Consider the following 19013-nt stretch of genomic DNA (forward strand, 5'->3'; position numbering starts at 1 on the left):
GATCATTGGAACAAATTGTTGGGCTGCCGATATGTTAAGGCCAATGGAAACCTAAATAGCGAGCAGTCTGTCCACAACTAAATCCAAGTGAAACCCCACTTTTGATCCCAATCCAAGTGAAACCCCACTTTTGATCCCAATCCAAGTGAAACCCCACTTTCGATCCCAATCCAAGTGAATCCCCGTGAATAATCATCTCATGACCAATCCAAGTGAATCCCCACTATTAACCCCAAGTAGGAGAAGCCTAAGGATCGGTCAGGAAACCCAAAAACTTGTTCCAGATGATCTTTGCTCCTGTTCTATCAAGCAAAAAGTATTAAGAACAACTCGCACATGCTCCAAGACTTGTGCATTATCCTCAACATATTATCATCAACATTTAGAGTTGTATCATTGGCCTACTCTGCATCAAGGAGGTCCTCAAATAAATCCAAAGGTCACCTTAGGCCATGAATCCCTGTAGTGTTGTCTTGAAGAAAATAAGACCTAGCCTCGGCAAAGAACAAAAACAAATAAGGAGCAAGAGGGCATCCTTGTCTCACATACTGCTACAAGTGAAAAGAATCACTCAGCGGCCTCCAATAGTCACTTTGCTACTAGCACAACAATAAAGGCCCAACACCCTCACAATCTACTCCTACGGAAAGCCAAGCCTACTAAGAGTACCCTCTAAGAAAAGACCACTCCATTTCTCCTACCTAAGGAAGGCTCCCAAAAAGTGTGACTCTGACCTGCAAGAGTCTTTCCATATTGATTTGGGAATCAGAAATGTGATGCTCCCACAATAAAAGAACATCCAACCGCCCCCCATAGTCCTGGAATGTAACTTTTGTCGTAGTCATAGCTTGGACTGAAAACCATCCCCATCTACTCGACTACAAAGACCATTGATATTCTAGGACACTAAATGTCCCACCACGAATGGTGTATTTTCTTTATTAAAATGATGTAAATCTGAAATAAAGACTAGTTCTTGACCTGCACTTCTTCACCTTGGTTGAGCACCTTCCCCTTGGTTGTCATGGCCCTTGGGACGCGGTAACAATGAGATCTATCACTAAATTCTAGGTTGGGTATTTATAACCCCAAAAGCTACTGGTCGACCTACTGCTAGGAGCCTCATGCCTTGGTTGAAAGCAATAATATGATTTTTATGTAGCATTTTCACACTAGAGTCCAGGCTAGCCAATATGTGTATCCCTAGCTGTTTGATATTCAAAGTGTGATCTCCTTGCCCATCCTACATTCTTATACATATGCCTAGTGTCCAATCCCAAACCCAACACATAGATCACCTGACTTCATTCTAGAGGGAGACTCATAGTACGGACTAGCACTACTTCATGTGTAGGACAATGCACACCCGACCTTGGACGCATAGAGTGGAACCTTGGCTAACTTTTCCTCCCAGACTGGGCTCACATGGGACCAATTTTCACTCGAGGTCCTCCACCTTCATGCTCGGATATGTCTACATGGCATCCAAGTGTGGGATGCACGTGACATCCCCTTCTGCTTAACTTGACGGAAGTTGCATAGCCTCCAAATAGTCCATCAATGAAGTTAGATAGTCTTTGAAGAATTCTTTGTCAAGCCATACCACTTCATGAATCCCTCAAGTGATGGAGGGAAAGTCGGGGGAGATGAGGATCGTGGGGGTGGTGGTGGGAGGCTGTCATGGCCGTTGTCCTCACCGCCATCTTTCGGGGGGGCAGGAGCACCGTCTGTTGCATCAGCTAGGCTATGGGATCGGAAAACGATTTCAATAGCTGCTTCTTCCTTGGAGGTGAGTTCCATGGGGAAGGCGACATGGGAATCGTTAAACTGACAGATTCTGGTGGTGTGGCAACCATGACCTCCATTTTCTCGTGACACGTGTGGTATAGGATGAGGAGGCCAGCAGCATCAGTGTGGACGGAGAGGTAAGCTTCATTCACCATACGTGACATCCCCCCTACCCTATAGATAGTGCAAAGCATCGGTCGTCCTCTGGGAGAGGTAGGGGTATGGGCACAGACCTTCTGGAACAAACAGGTCTATAACCTGAGCTGGGTCGGATGGGAAGTAAAAACGAAGAAGGTGACTCCAGCTAATCAAGACGGCTTGGAGAGGGTGGGGAGGGAGCTCATAGAAGTCATGGGGGTGGTTGAAGTAGATGAGGCCCTGAAAATAGGAGTGGGGAATTAGGGTGATTCTGGCGATAGGAAGCTTGGTGAGGAGATATGGAAAAGTCAGGGGCTCATGCAAATAGACGTTGTGTTGGAGGAGCTTGAGTCGGATGCTCCTATAATGAAGGTTAAGGAGACTAAATGGGCTTTGTGGGGGGAGGGCAAGGATGGGCAGCTCCGTGGCTATCTCCATAAGTGCATCAACCTTCCTATCCATGGTGCTAGAGGAGGGAGCAGAGGGGGTAGAGGGTGGCTTTGCTGCTCTGGCTTCGACTTCTCCGAGGTGCTCCTCCATCTAGTGAATGGTATCTTTTGAGATATCCCGGTATCTTTGGAAATCCATGGTGCTAGAGGAGGGAGCAGAGGGGGTAGAGGGTGGCTTTGCTGCTCTGGCTTCGACTTCTCCGAGGTGCTCCTCCATCTAGTGAATGGTATCTTTTGAGATATCCCGGTATCTTTGGAAATCCAGCTTGGTTTGTGCAAGGGCCTCCTCTGCAGCTGTTGCTCGATCTTAGGCTTGGTGGGCAAGGGTTGTCATGATAGAAAGTTTGTGGTGTGCCCGCTAAGTAGCTTTATGGGCTTGTTGGAGCTGCTGCTGCTGGAGTTCAATGATCCAGGCAAGGGCATGCCCGAGCTGTTGCATCTGTTCATTAAACTTGCCCTGTAGCTAGAGGTTGTGTAAGTTAACTTGGTAGAGATCTTCAGATATCTGTCTCTCCTATGCCCTGGCATCTCCGGCTGCAGAACTGCAGCCACCTCTTGTTGGACTTTAGAGACAATCCATCATTTATGATCAATTCTCTAGCCATGTGTGAAAATCCTAAGGCAAAGTTGGGCAAGTTGCCATGGGCTGCATGGACGCTCTCGGCATAGCCCTAGCTGGATCAAAAGCTGCTTGACCATGCCCAAGGGAGAGTGTGTAATGTATTTTGCTGAGATGCATTAGGGGAGGAGAGTCCAGCCTCTGTGAAAGATGGGAAATATGTAAAGTGGGCCAAGGGTGGTGTCTCAGAGAGGTTCTAGTGGAAGAAATCTTGCGTTTGCTTCTCCTCCAAGAGATGTGATCACCACGTCAAGGACACTTAGCTGAATGGTGCGAGGTAACTCCTCCCACCGGCTGCATGATAAAGCACTTTGGTGAGTAAGGTGGCTACTACCAGCTTCCCCTACGGGTTAAGAGCAGATTGCATGAAGCTCTTTGTATAAATACTCTACCTAATTGACAATATGTCCTTGGTGCACATAGGCCAAGGTAGTCATGTTCCACCTGTTGAATCTGTTAGGCCAACGTGTACTGAGTAGGGCACGATCTGACATAATCAAATCATCCTAGGTGATGTTGACCCAGTCCACCTCGTCTTTTTTTGGGTTGCCTCTGTATAAGCCCTTGGTCAACTCCGGGGCATTAGTGAGCCTAACATAGGGCTGGTCCAGGTTGGGGAGCTGTAAGGCATCTCTAATGAGCATAATGCTGAGCTATACCCTGTGCGGATGGCCTCTATTGTCCCAAACATCTCCTGTGTGCAGGTTCACGTCATAGGTCTTTGTGAAGTACAAATGGTTGTATAAACCTGGCCCCCATGGCTCTAGAGTGGGAAATCTTCCTAGGCCCAACTGCTCCAGCTTGGTTACGAGCACAGGGTCTACTGCTCCAGCGTGGTTATGATCGCACAGGGTCTACTACTGCTGCTCTAGCTTGGTTATGACCGTAGGGTCTACTGTGAGACTGCCCTATAACACGGTTCAGTGAAGTAGAGGAGCTTTTTCTCCACCTTGTGGTTGTTCTTCATTAAGGAGTGGATGGTGTGGCCATAAGGGCTTCCCTCAAATGTGACAACTGTGTGGGGTGGCGGGCATATTCCTTAAATGTGCCCCTTGTCGGGCGCTTTGTCCCGATTGAGGTATGGTGGAGAACCTCCCTGGAGGACTCCGAGGTGTCAGTCATGGTGGTGTGGAGAGGGTGTGAGGATGTGAAGGCTCAAGAGAAAAAACTGCAATAGTCTGAGAGTTGCAAGTTAGGAAATAAGGGGGTGGGACCCATATTTATACTTTTTCAAAAGGACACGGGCGTGGCATATGGTACAATGGTACAAGCATGGCCTCTCACCAGCGAACGGCCACTGCAACTTGAGCAAACGAGTGTGGCATGTGGCAACTGGAGGGAACATGCATGGCATCTGGATTGAATGGCCCTGTGGCATCTTGATCGAACGGCCACGGTATGGGTTGAAATGGGCATACCGAATTTGCTAACAAGGGAACGGCCATGGCCTTGTGAACACAGTTGGTACAGCCGCGAATGGTCGTTTGCAAATGGATTGAGGAGGAAACGGCCATGGCCTTGTGAACATAGTTGGTGCGGCTATTGACAGATTTGGAACGGCCATTGCAGATAGGTTGAGGAGGGAATGGTCGTGGCCTTGTGAACACAGTTGGTGCAGTCGTGGCAGATCTAGAATGGCTGTTGACAGATGGGTTGAGGAGGGAATGGTCGTGGCCTTGTGAACACAATTGGTGCGGTCGTGGCAGATCTGGAATGGCTGTTGACAGATGGGTTGAGGAGGGAATGGTCGTGGCCTTGTGAACACAGTTGGTGCGGTCGTGGCGGCAGAACAACCATGGGAGATGGGTTGAGGATGGAATGGCTGGAGCACTTTATTCTGTGGGTTGGTATGGCTGTGGCAAATTTCAAATCCTAAAGAGTGCGACCATGAGACAAAAACAGGTGGGGGTTTCTATGGCCGTGGGAAGATGTGGTACAGCTGTGGCATTTCATTTTTTTTTGGTGTAACCTGAATCAGGTTTTCTACCTGTGGGCTATGCTGCCAGCACCCCATTGCATGTTCTGTACTGACTGCATGCCCGATTCACCAAGGTGATAAGTCGATTCCAATTGGGTGATGGTGGCAAGATGGGGGGGTGTTACTTCCTTGAGGAATTCAAAGGCTGATGTGACAAGGGAGTACCTGAGTTTGAAGGAGTTGATAATGGCATTATAGTACTCCATTGCAGTCTTACAAACAATGATAGGTGGAGGAGTTGCCGATGTTGAGGGTATATCATTCGTCAGCTTTGTCGCGAGACGCGACAAAATGGGGGCTAGAGTGTCACTATGAAGCTTCTTCTTCCCTTTATCCTAGGCAGTCTTTGTTGGCGAAGGCCACCTTGGGTTTCCATTGAAAGATAGGTGATTGCAGAGCGACACGGTGTGGAAGTTAGGGTTGGGGAGATTTGGGGATCCAAATTCGATGATTGCCCTTGTAGAAGTGTTGGGCTTGTAGGATAGGTTTGGGGATCCACTAGGGGGGTTGGTATTAGACACAACTGAGGGTTTAATTGAGGATAGGGGTGCCATGGAGAGCATTTAGGCCTGCATTTATCTTGTACCCTATAGGCTTGTTGTTGGCGAATTGGTTGCTGATGCGGGGGACGAGGAGCTCTGGGTGCCTTTCCAGACGAGGGCTCGTTAGGGGATCCAAAATGTAGACTCGCCCTCATAATAGCCTTGTGCTGCTGCGACGAGAAGCTTTTTAGGTACCCAATGGGGAGATGGCATGCCTAGTGTAGTTTTGTTAGTTCTATTAGAAATGTTAGTTTGGTTAGTTTGGGTTGGTGGGTTAACAGCTTGTGAGGTGGCGATGTGAGAGTGGGTTGCTGACGAGCGTGGTGGTAGGGAGGGTGTGAGAGGCATTGATGTGGTTGAAATGATGAGAGGTCTCTTTTTTAGTGGGATGTATTTGTGGGGGTGTGATGACAAAATGAAAGTGGGTGGTGGAGGGGGAACTTCTTGGCATGGGGGAGCAGCAGGTATGGGCTCTTCATCCATCATGAGGACAATAACTTGGTCAGAGACCAGTTGTAAGGTCATTGTCCATGCATCCTAGGCAATATTGCACCTATTATGTCCCATCCAACGCCATCCAAGGAGTATTTCCTCCCGCATCGTTCTTCCTGCAGGAGGCATCACACAGAACTTCCCTTCTAAGGGATTATTTCCAATGTGGAATAAAAGTGTGACTTTGCCTAAACAGTGAACATGCTATGACGCCACTCTTGTAACTATGGAGGGTTTTCTTTTAGTGAAGGTTCCCCAAGGGAACACCATGTTTCAAATGATAACTAGTCCCTGTATCTACAAGAGATAATTTTTGGATAAAGCTCATCGGAGTGGTCATTCCTAACCACAACCGAGCTAGCTTCACCTACCATTCTTCTTCTTCAAGGTCGACCACTTGGGCCATATTGACCATGATGTGTCTCTGCCAAAGCTTGGCTTGCCTTGCTTTGGCCTCTTGTTGTTCATCTTGTTTCATATCCTCATGGTCTTTTTTGTGCTGTTTTTTATCGTGGATGGCTCTTTAAGGTGGACTTGGTGTGAGAGGGCCATAGTAGCATTTTAACTTACTACTATTGAAATAACCAGCCATTTCTACAGCATCAAGTGTCTCGATTCGTATTGCACCTTGTGGTGTTATCTCAGTGACTAGGAAAGGTCCTAAGTCTCTGAGTTTGAGCTTCTTTTTGTGTGTCTTTGTACTAAATAAGAGGACCATGTTGCCCTCACTCATTTGTTTGTCTTTAAGTTAGTCGTTTCAAACCATTGTTTGTACCTTAGCTTCTCAACAATCATGTTGTATACTGCTAAAACGCGTGTTTCATCGAGCTTTTCAAGCTAAAAAAGGTGATAGGCTAAGATATTTCTTGTGAGCTTCTCTTGTACGGTGATGATTTTCTTGTCCTTTAGCTGGTCATCGAACCATTGTTTATGCCTTAGCTTTTTTACAATCATGCTATATACAGCTAGGAGGCGTGTTTCCTTAAGCTTTTCGAGCTCGAACAAGCGACATCCTAAGACATTTCCTATGAGTTTTTCTTGTACAGCAATGCGTAAGCTTGGGACCAAGAACTCCATTGGCATAACTGCTTTAGTACCATAGGTTAAACAAAAGGGTGTTGCATTGGTAGTAGCCTTGTAGGAAGTTTGATAGGCCCAAAGTGCTGCCGGTAACTTTTGTTCCCAATCGTTCTAGCTGGCCTCAATAGTTTTGGTGAGAATGGCACATAGAACTTTGTTGGTGTTTTCTTCTTGGCCATTACTTGGGGTTAATATAGGGAAGACTTTCTATGAGTGAAAAGGAATTCTTGTAGGAGAAATTGGATTACCTCATTAATAATGAAGTGTGTTCCATTGTCACTCACAATTTCAAGGGGGTAACCAAAGTGTGTGATTACTGACTCATATATAAATTTTGTGGTAGAGTGCACATCAACTTTACAAAAGTAGCCCCATCTTCAACCCATTTTGTGCAATAGTCTATGGTAGGAATTATATATTAGGCCTGAGTATATCTGGCTGCGGGACTAATGGGCCCAATGAGATCAAGGCCCCACTTTTTGAATGGTTTCAAGGACACAACAGGGTTTAGGGACACGTTGTCCTTAAAGCAGGGGATTGTCGCTCGTTGACATTCATCACACTGCTTGATGTATTTTATTGCATCAGTCATTAAGGTAGGTCACCATAACCCGACTATGAGGACTTTGCGTGGAGTGTATTTGCTGCAAAGTGCCCCCAGCAGAGTGAGCCTATTCTAGAAGGAATACATATTCGTCTTCACGGACACAACGTCTGATAATCTTGTCTTTCTCCTGCCTGTAAAGTTAGCCTGTAATGAGTTAGTATGGGGCTGCCCGTTTAATGAGGCTTCGGGCACGGTCCTTGTTTAGGAGCGGGTCAACTGGTAAGCCATTGGTTAGAAAGTATACTACCGCCTCACCCCATTCATGAGTTAAACATAATTGGAACAGGGCCGCATCTGGTAAATCATCATCAACTCCCACAGGCGGCTCAACTGGTAAGCCATTGGCTAGAAAGTATACTACCGCCTCACCCCATTCATGAGTTAAACATAATTGGAACAGGGCCGCATCTGGTAAATCATCATCAACTCCCACAGGCGACTCACTGCTGGGGATTCTTGACTTGTGGTCTGCCAAGACATGCTGTGATCCCTTCTGCACTATGACAGTGAAGTCAAACTCAAGCAAGATTAGTAGCAGCCACCTAGTGATTCTTCCTATTGTATAAGGCTTGTTTACTAGGTATAGAAGAGCTTAATGGTCCATGAAGAAGATAAATTCGGTTTGCTAGAAGATAATGGTAAAACTTCTTAATGGTATAAACCATGGCCAACCCTTCCCTTTCAGTTGTGGTATAATTTCTTTCGGCCTCGTTTAGTTGGTGGGCTGGCAAAGCTGATGGGAAAATCCATCTTGTATTCACCAGGTTGGACAGCACACATCCAATAGCAAAGGCAGAGGTGTCGATGTGGACATGGAAGATTATGTCCCAATTGGGGGACCTTACGATAGGAGTACTTGCCAAGGATTTCTTTAGGGTGGTATAATCCTATTGGTATTCCTTCGTCTACTCAAAAACGATCAAGATTCCATAAAGGGGTTGAGCTATATCACCATACATAAAAATGAAACGTCGATAATAGTCAACATGTCCCATAAAGCGCTAGACTCCCTTAAAGTTGGTGGGTGGGGGTAGCTCAAGGATGAGCCACACCTTGCTATTGTCCGTGGAGATTCCCTGTCAGGAGACAATGTGTCCTAGGATAACTCCATGCCTAACCCAAAATTGGCATTTAAGTGGGCTCAATGAAATGGAGTATAGCCTGCATCTTTCTAGCACCTTACGTAAAAATTCAAGGTGTGCCTTCCACAAGGAGTTCACATAGAGGTCACCCATAAAGACCTCAAGGAATTTCCAAAGATATTTCTTGTAGGCCGTGCACATTGCTGGAAGGTACCGGGGGCATTGGTTAGCCCAAAATGCATGACACGATATACGTAAGTTCCCCATGCTCTGGCAAAGGCTATTTTGTGTTGATCCTTGGGGTCGATCTACACCTAATTATAGCCAGAGAATCCATCAAGGAAGCTATAGGCTTCCTTTTCTACAACTCGTTCGAGCACGTACTCCGTGATAGGTAAGGGATAATGATCTCGTATGGTGGTGGCATTGACCTTTTTGAGGTCTACACACACTCTTATCTTCCCATTCTTTTTTGGCACTATCACTATGGGTGATACCCATTCTGTGTGCTCTCTTTTGTAGATGAATCCAGCGTCAATGAGTCTATCGATTTCTTCCCATACCATCTTGGAATACTTCGGATTCATAGGGTAAGCCCTTTCTTTGATCGGTCTCGCTCCATCGACCATCGGAATGGTATGCTTGACTACTTTGGGACATACACCCTTCATATCCATGTACTTCCAGGCAAAGCAATCTTGGAATTCTGTGAGTAGAGCGATGAGCTGAGTCTCTTCCTTGGTAGAGAGGTCATCCCCGATGTATATTGGCCTTGGGTCTTTTCCCGAGCTTGCCAGGTTAATTTCCTTCACCTTTGGCTGGTGGACCATCATATGAGGTCCCTGGTTGTCCATTGTGGGACCTTTGGTCCAAGTCATATTGCACAAATTGGTCAGCCGTCTGGAAGGTTTTTAAGTGTTTGGTCACGTGTTTGGTCTCTTTTGCCCTAACGCTTTCTTCTTCTATCAGTTTTTTAGCTTCTTTTTCCACTAGCGCTAACTTCTTATTGCGTGCTTTGCACGCAGAGTGGCAAAGCTTTTCAGGTTTGGGTTTGCGATCAATGGGTTCCATTGGCTTTGGGGTGGTTGTGTGCACCACAAGGGAGTTATTTGTGAACCCCTTTTGCCATATTTGGTTGAAGTGGTCATGTGCTTCAACCGCCCCTACATATTAAATTAGCGAGTGGGTGTCTGAATTGGTAGGGAAAACATAGCATCAACCTATTCAAGTTCATGAGTGGCGACATCAGGCAGGTATGCAGTGCTAAGCATGTAGAGAGATGTGATATCCTGCCCATCATCTGTTAGCAAACCTGGTTCTCGTGCATCTTAGAAGTATGTAAGGTAGAAAGGATATGCATCCAATTCTCAGAGACTTCTAGCTCCGCAAGAGGTTCACATTCCTCACTATCTTTTTCATCATCTATTGTTTTATGGCACGTTTGACACAGGTGGACTGCAATGGATCTGGTAGTTGACACTAAGTCCTTTGCAAAAGGTCAACCGCTCATGGGATGTACCTTCCACGTACGTAGGTTGATCTTAACTTTTTAATCTTTCCTTCGAATGTAGATATGATCGATATCCCAAATGTGGATCATTTTAGTTTCCCTCATGAAAGGTCTCCCAAGGATGCAGTCATATGAAACTGGTTGACATCCGAAGTTCATCACCACAAATGTGTGGCGAAAGGTGGTTCCAAGGATCTTTATTTTCAAATCCTTCAATAGACCAATGGGTCTAGCGGTGGCTTTGTCAACTAGTTTTACCAGTAATGTTGTGTCATCCATGGTGGATGCTCCCCATTTTTCCCAGCATTGTTTGGTAACAGTGCTCACTCCTGGGGGGCACTTGCATACCTAGACGATCATCTGAGGAGGTAAGCTCTTTTTTGTGATTCCTAAGACTCTAGTTGAGTTACCTCTGGAGTAGCCGTTCCGATAAAAACTTCACTTTGAAGTGGGGGAGATGTATACTTATAGATATGCCAATTTATATCTATACTTAAGGGATCTATAGATATTGGCAACTCAGAAGATGGGGGATGTGGACTGAAAATCAACATCTAGAACATGGGTAGTGCTTTCTACATGGCTATTATATGTGTCCTTTGTATATTCTCTGTAGTTACAGCCTATGGATTAAGAATCATGTTCTCTTCCACCATGGCAGCACTTTGTGGACATGTGGAATCTTTCTAGGTTCTTAGGTGTTGCGTGCATCTTATGTGGGAGATGTTGTAGTTAAAACATTGTTGCAAACTTAAAGTCAGAGATCTACGAATAGACAAGAGGTACAAATTGACACTAGATGGGTCCCAATAACCCTCTGAAGGGGCCCCTAGCACACTACTGGTTGGTGTGCTTTCTTAATATATTACGAGAGAGAGAGGTTTTACAAGTTATTGACTTATCATCCATAGGGTTGAACCACTGTAGGACTGATATGGGCTAATTTCGAGATTGGTTTGAAGCAGACGAGGATGAACATTAATCTCAAATGGTGGCCCTTACTATTGGCCACCCTAGAGAGGTGCATTAGGATGCTTAGATGGCATATGTCCTACCCAAACCCACTCTTTTGGGCACTATGCAAAAAAGAGCAGGTGGCAGCACACTGTCATAGCCATCCCATGGAAATGAAAATTTGAGAGTGGGGGTAGATCAACCCCATGGACCCACTTGCAAAGTTTCACCCCTATCGGAGTGATATCCTACCCAAACCCACTCTTTTTTGCCTAGGGCACCCTTGGACATGGGTGGACCCACTTGTAATTTTGATCCCTATCGAATGTTGGATATGTGTGGTGCTATTGAAAGCCCCTGCTCTTTTTTGCATTGGGGACCACACTACACAAAAAAAAGTGATAGTGGTATCACACCCATCTGATGGGGAAGAGAGGGGGGAGCATCCCCCCATGGACCCACTTACAAATTTCCCCCCCATTGGATGCCAGATGGGGTGGGATGTCCTACCCAAACCCACTCTTTTTTACATAGGGGACTCCTTGGGCACTAAGCAAAAAAGAGCGGGTGACAACACACCATCACACCCATCGGGGGGATGAAACTTTGGGAGTGCGGGTAGAGCAGCCCCATGGACCCATTTGCAAAGTTTCACCTATATCATCGGACATCTGCTGGGAGTGATGTACTACCCAAACTCGCTCTTTTTTGTAAAGGGGACCCCTTGGGAAGTATGCAAAAAAAGAGCATGCCAACAAACCCATCCAAGTGCCCTTGATGGGGAGGAAACTTTACAAGTGGTGGTAGGGAAGAAACCCCATGGACCCACTTGCAAGCTTTCACCCACGTCAAGTGATGGATACTTGTGATGTCCTACCCAAACCTGCCCCTTTTTTGCATAGGTGATCCCTTGGGTACTATGCAAAAAAAAAGTGGGTGGTAGCACACTATCACACCCATCCACTCGGTGCTCGATGGGAATAAAACTTTGCGAGGAGAAGAAAGTAACCCCATGGACCCACTTACAAAGTTGCACCCCACCATCGTGGGTGTGATGTCCTACCCAAACCCGTTGTTTTTTACATAGGGGTGCCTTGGGGACTATGCAAAAAAGAGCGAGTGGAAAAACGGACTATCACACCCATCCGACATCCAATGGGGATGAAACTTTGCGAGTGGGGGAGAGAAGCCCCATGGACCCACTTACAAAGTTTCACCCCCATCAGATATTGGATGGGTGTGATGCCCTACCCAAATCCGTTATTTTTTGTATAGTGACAGTGTGGGTAGAAACACACCGTTACACCCATCCGAGATGGGGATGAAACTTTGCGAGTTGGGGGAGATCAGCCTTGTGGACCCACTTGGAAAGTTTCACCCCCATCGTCAGATGCCTGATAGGGGTAATGTTGTACCAAAACCTGCTCTTTTTTGTATAGGGGACTCCTTGGGCACTATGCAAAAAGAGCAGGTGGCAACACAGTCACACCTAATGAGGATAAAACTTTGTGAGAGGGGGGAGAAATCCCATGGACCCACTTACAAAGTTTCACCCCCAGATGGGTGTGATTTCCTACCTAAACCCATTCGTTTTTGCATAGGGGACCCTTGGGAACTATTCAAAAAAGAGTAAGTGTAGCAATACAATGTCACACCCATCTAGCATGTTTAAAGGGGAGGAAACTTTATGAGTGGAGAGGGGAGCATCACCATAGACCCACTTGCAAAGTTTCACCCCTATCACAAGAGACGCTGGATGGGTGTGATGTCCTACCCAAACCCACCCTTTTTTGTATAGGACCCCTTTAGCACTATACAAAAAAGGGTGGGGGGCAACACACCATCACACCGTCAATGGGGATGAAACTTTGCAAGTGGGTGGAGCAGCCCCACATACCCACTTACAAGGTTTCACCCCCATAAAAAACGCCAGTAGATAAGTGTGATGTCCTATTCAAACCTGCTCTTTTTTTTGCATAGGTCCTTAGGCAATTTTAAAAAAAAGAATGGGTGGCAACACACCATCACACCCATCCGATGGGGATGCGAATTTGTGAGTGGAGTGGAGTAGCCCCATGGACCCACTTGCAAAGTTTCACCCCCATTGGATGTCGAATAGTTTGATCTCCTACCCAAACCCACTCTTTTTTGCATAAGGGCCTCCTTGTTGCGAATTATCTGAAAAAGAGCGGGTAGCATCACACCATCACCCCCAATGCTAGATGGGGATGAAAATTTGTGAGTGGGAGAGGAGCAGCCCCATCCACTCACTGGCAAAGTTTCATCCCCCGGACGTCAGATAGGATTGATGCCTTAGTGAAACTTACTCTTTTTTGCATATGGGACTCCTTGGGAAATATGCAATAAAGAGCAAGTGGCAACACACCATCATCCGCATCCAATGGGGATGAAGCTTTGCAAGTGGGGGAAGCATCCCCATGTGCAAAGTTTTACCCTCATTGCACCCCTTGGGCAACTCACCATCACACCCATCTAACATTGATGGGGATATAACTTTGCAAGTGGAAGAGGAGCAGCCTCATCATGGACCCACTTGTAAAGTTTTGCCCCCATTGGATGTGTGTGATGTCTTACCCAAACCCGTTCTTTTTTGGATAGGGGACTCCTTGGGTACTATGCAAAGAAGAGCCGGTTGGCAACACATGATCACACCCATATGATATTGAAAAGATACAGAGGAGAAGGGAGCTATGGACCCATTTGCAAAGTTTCACCCCCATAGGTGTGATGTCCTACCCAAACCACTTCTTTTTCCATAGGAGATCGCTTGGGTACTATACAAAAAATAGCAGGGGGCAACACATTGTCACACTGATCTGGCGTTCGATGGGGATTAAACTTTGCAAGTGGGAGGGAACAACCCCATGGATACACTTACAAAGTTTCACCCCCATCAAACACTGGATATGTGTGATGAAACTTTGCAAGTGGGGGGAGCAACCCCATGGACCCACTTGGATATCCTACCCAAATCCGCTCTTTTTTTCATAGGCACTATGCAAAAAAGAGCAGGTACCAACACATCATCACACCCATCTAATCATCCATCACTGATGGGGATGAAGCTTTGAGAGTGGGGGCAGATCACCCCCATCAGACACTAAATAGGGGTCATGTCCTACCCAAACTTGCTCTTTTTTGCACACGGAAGCCCTTGGGCACTATGCAAAAAAGAGCAGGTGCCAACACACTATCACACTCATCCTGTGCTCGCATTGCTGATGGGGATACAACTTTGTGAGAGGTGGGGAGTAGCCACATGGACCCACTTGCAAAGTTTCATCCCCTTGCTACCCAAACCCACTCTGTTTTTCATTGAAGGGACCCCTTAGGCAATGTGTAAAAAAGAGCGGGTGGCACCGACACACCCATCTATGGGGAGGATGAAACCTTGCAAGTGGGGCGAAGTAGGCCCATGGCCCCACTTGCAAAGTTCCCCCTCATCAGAATGCCGAAATGTCCTACTTAAACCTGCTCTTTTTTGCATAGGGGACCCCTTGGGCACTATGCAAAAAAGAGTTGGTGTGGCAACACACTATCATACAAATTTGTTGCGAGAGGGGAGAGTAGCCCCTGTTTATTTAGATCTAATCTAGCTTGAGAGAATGAGGCTCTGCTAGAGTTGTGTTGTAAGCTACCCAAGTGTAGTAGAGAATTGCATCTCTTACAATGTTGTCCCATAAGTGCAAATCCTCCAATGCACTAAAATATGCTTTAGTGGCAAGAATGCTTCCTCTAAAGCCCATGTATAGCATTTGTAAGTTTCTCAATATTTTTATAGATGCTTGGAGGTGTCCATTGAGATAGTTTTTGTGCAAGTAGAGCTATGTTGATTGGGTATTGCCACTTAAGGACACCTCAATTGATCTTGGACATGTGGAAAATGGACAAATAACACCTAGGGTGGTGCATACAAGAACAAATGAAATTAATCCATGAAGAAGAGTGTTTGATGACTTTTAGGTAATCCTTAGCTAAGACTTTAGGGCTTGTTTTCTCTCTCTCTCTCTCTCTCTATATATATATATATCTTGTACTTTTGCTCATTTAATATAAAAGAATGATTCACAATGCAATTAGTATCTATGTATCATTACCTCTTTGATTAAGCGGCGTGTTTCTAAAATCAATAAAATGTGCAATATTAATCATGAACATTAATATTTTTTTAAATCATCCTTAGGCACTTAGAATTCTACAAACTTCTCACTATCCAAAATCTCATAGAAGAAAAGTAAAGAAAAACCCATTCCATATGACCTATACATGTCGAGAAGTAATCCATGAAAACTCAAACGTATCCTACACAAGCTCAAAAATCTTATCTCTTCGATCCAAGGCTTTTAACCATTTGCTAATTCTTATGATAACCATTCTCTTTTTAATAGAAAAGCTTAACAACCGCCGCAGAAGACTCCCAAAGGAAAAAGAAAGAATGAGGCCAATTTTACATTGGATACTTATAGAATTAAGGAGAGATCCTAGACCTCTTAAGACTTTTTGAGATCCTAGATTTTATAAAATCAAGAACTAGTCGAATTGGAAATATATCCTAGAGCATATAAAACTACGTTAACTTGCTTGAGATCATTATAAGGTTTTATAACTCCTATGGGTGTGTATCTTTCCTTTCCTAATACAATATGGTTCACTTTAGTCCATCTAATCTCAAATAAGCTTAAATGCCTTAGAAGTTCATATATAGGAAGATCATATCAAAACATGAAGATGAGTTCTAATATCTCACCATATATATAATAGAAATGTGACCAATACGTAGTTTTCCATTGTGGCTAATTTTCTCCTTGTTGGTGATTTTTTCGTGGATGGACACTCTTTGGCCCAATGTCTCAAAGTAACATGTGCTTGGTGCCTAAAACCCGAGATAAAGGTTTTCAAAAACCTTACATTTGCCAAATAAAGGTTTTTGGAAAATGCAAGGTTTTTGAAAACCATTATCTATCTATCTATCTATCTATCTATCTATATATATATATATATATATATATATATAGAGAGAGAGAGAGAGAGAGAGAGAGAGAGAGGGAGGTATTAACGTCGGTAGAATGTAACACGAGGGCATATATGACCAACGGTGGGACTTGAACTCGGGTGGATCATAGCCTTTATAAGGACCCTCGCACTAGCTAATCTGCCCCACTTGTGGGTGGGGCAGAAAGGTAGTGCGAGGGTCCTCTTTTATTACACACACACACACACACACTATGGGAGAGAGAGGGAGAGAGAGAGAGAAAGAGGTGTGACAAGATTAATATTTTATTAAGATAGAGAAAAGGGTAGATAACTTTTTTTTAAAAGCATGTATGATGAAAAAGTGTCCAAAATGAATTTGCAAGCTATACTACAAGTTGCACAAGAAGTTAAAATTTCGATGCTGGGAAGGATGGGAGCAGAAAAAAATGTGGACTCTACGTTGTGCAACTCTCCAATTTTTCATGGTTGCTTTACTGTACGACAAGGCCAAAGAGTTGTCGATGTGAGGCGTGTCCTCAAGAAGCTCAACACGTACGTAAGGGTTTCTTTCACTTCACCTCTTCTAATATGTTGCTTCATGCCCATTGTTATGCTAAAATGCATTATGCCCATGTCCATGTTGTATATGTTTTTGATAAGAGCTCATGGGTGATTACTTCAATGTCCTATCCAATGCTTCATATGCATATTGAGATAAGAGCTCATGGGTGATTACTTCAATGTCCTATCCAATGCTTCATTGGGATGAGCCTCCAATGCATCATTGGAGGCTCATCCCAAATGATTAACTAGCCCTTCTCTTGTAAACCTAAAACCATCAAAGCATCATAACTAGTTGCCCAATGTGCAAGTCCTTCTCTATCCCTTTTTTGATTTCCACCACTTGTGTACATCAATATCTCCAACAATACGACACAGGACTTTCCATGCATGTGAACCAGACCATAATGGAGCATGGGCAAGCTCTCTAACTGTTCCTTTGGGCATGGACCTCATAGCTAATCATGCCATGGCTACCAACAAGGCCACACTTCTCATCTTGCCCGTGGCCTTTTGATGCCTCTAAGCCATCTCTGCCTAGACCTCCTTTGATGAACAATGTCTTCCACCACTGATCTATAATAGGCCTTATGCAATTGCCCAAAATGGATGGTTTCTCCTCTCGGTGGCAGTTGCCTTAGTGTGTAAGTTTTGTATACAAGCCCGACCGCTTGAACTCAACCACCCTTTTAGCCCCAATAATCCTTCTTGTGATCGTTTCAAACTACCTCCGCACAATCTTGCAGACACAATTGTAACTCCCTCCTTACCCAAGGCTTCTCTTAATGAGGCAAACCCTTTTGCCACAAGCATATTGGTAGTAGACTCTGCAGCTCAGGAACATCTACTGTATCATGTTATTGCAAAAATCACACAATTAAGGGTTTGGGGAGGGCTTGCAGGGTGTAGAGTTTGGGGAGGCTTTCTTGGTCTACTAGTGAACCTGGTATGTGTTAGGTTGCTATGAAGTGTTCCAATGGACCATTTGGGTTGCAATGGTTTTGAATTTCATATTTTTAAAGGAAAATTGAATGCTAATAAAAAAAGAGAGGATTTTGTATGGATCCGTGCCTCAGGCTATCTTGTATGCAAAAACCTTTTTCCCTTTATTTAAGCCATGTTAAAAAATCATGCACACCTAGATTCTCATTTTTTTTGCACTATTATGTTTCAACAGTGGGGTTGCTGCTTATTGGCATACGGGATTAAGCAATTTACAGTCCGACAATGGAGGTAAAATACCAATGGTAACACACTAAATTCTAATTATTCAAGTACATAGCTAGTTATGGTGATGATTATCTCTAGGTGTTCAATCGTGTTGTGTGGCTTTAAAAAAAGGGATCTATAGATGATGGAGTTACTTACTTAAGAAAATAATGTATATGTTGTACATAAACTTCCTCAAAGTACATGTAGTTCTCTCCTATTTTTGGCTTGTCATAATTTTTTTATCTTCCTACGTTAAAATTGTAAGCATTTTGTTTCTAAATTATTCATCACAATATTCCCATAATAGCAAAAGTTCAAGGTTGTAACTAGCAAGCCAATGGAGGGATCTATGTCAACCTTGGTCTTATGAATGTTTATTGACGGAAATTCATTTTTGGCATATAGTGGACTACTACATGCATGCTTGTATAAGTTTTTGGAAAGAGAAGTGTTCTGGTAATTGCATGCCCATGACGACATGTACAGTTGATGGGTGATGGTATGTGTGCTAGGAGATATGTTGCCTTGTTGTAGTACATGTTGTAACATAGCCAGAGATGGGGGGCAGTAGTTGCATATCCAGATGGTCATTGAGATAAGCTCCTTTGTGTGATCCCTAAGATTCTAGTTGAGTTACCTCTGGAGTAGCCCTTCTGATGGAAACTTCACTTTGAAGTGGGGGAGCCGTATGCTTGTACATATGCCAATTTATATCCGTAATTGTGGGAGATAGATGATGGCAACTCGAAAGATGGGATGTGGACTGAAGATCAACATCTAGAATATGGGTAGTGCTGTCCACATTGCTATGGTATGTGTCTTTTGTTTATTCTCTGTAGTTAGAGCCTAGAGGATTAAGAATCATGTTCTCTGCCATAGCAGCACTTTGTGGACATGTGGAAGCTTTCTAGGTTCTTAGGTGCTGCAAGCAGCTTTGGTCTAGATTGGGTCCCAATAACCCTCTGAAGGGCCTCCAGCACTGGTTGGTGTGCTTGCTTGATATATT

At 44.6% G+C, this 19013-nt stretch overlaps 1 protein-coding gene across 10 annotated transcripts in view; it reads left to right on the forward strand.

The window, feature by feature from the left end:
• The first annotated feature begins 17573 nt into the window (after positions 1-17573).
• LOC147618379 (uncharacterized) overlaps positions 17574-19013 on the forward strand; it is a 298368-nt gene continuing 296928 nt past the window's right edge. For 7 of the 10 annotated variants that reach the window (XR_015262095.1, XR_015262098.1, XR_015262096.1 and 4 more), the window contains exons 1-2: positions 17574-17741; positions 17973-18028. Coding sequence is in view for 1 of the 10 variants with exons in the window: in XM_086774812.1 (XP_086630938.1) it covers positions 18023-18028 (6 nt within the window). In the remaining 9 variants the exon portion in view is untranslated. Of the gene's footprint in view, positions 17742-17972; positions 18043-19013 lie in introns of those variants that run through there. The other 3 variants (XR_015262097.1, XR_015262101.1, XR_015262103.1) reach the window with 2 other exon arrangements.

Source organism: Cibotium barometz, chromosome 35 (assembly GCF_041138505.1).
Source record: "Cibotium barometz isolate CiBa-2024 chromosome 35, ASM4113850v1, whole genome shotgun sequence".
NCBI classification, from domain to species: domain Eukaryota; kingdom Viridiplantae; phylum Streptophyta; class Polypodiopsida; order Cyatheales; family Cibotiaceae; genus Cibotium; species Cibotium barometz.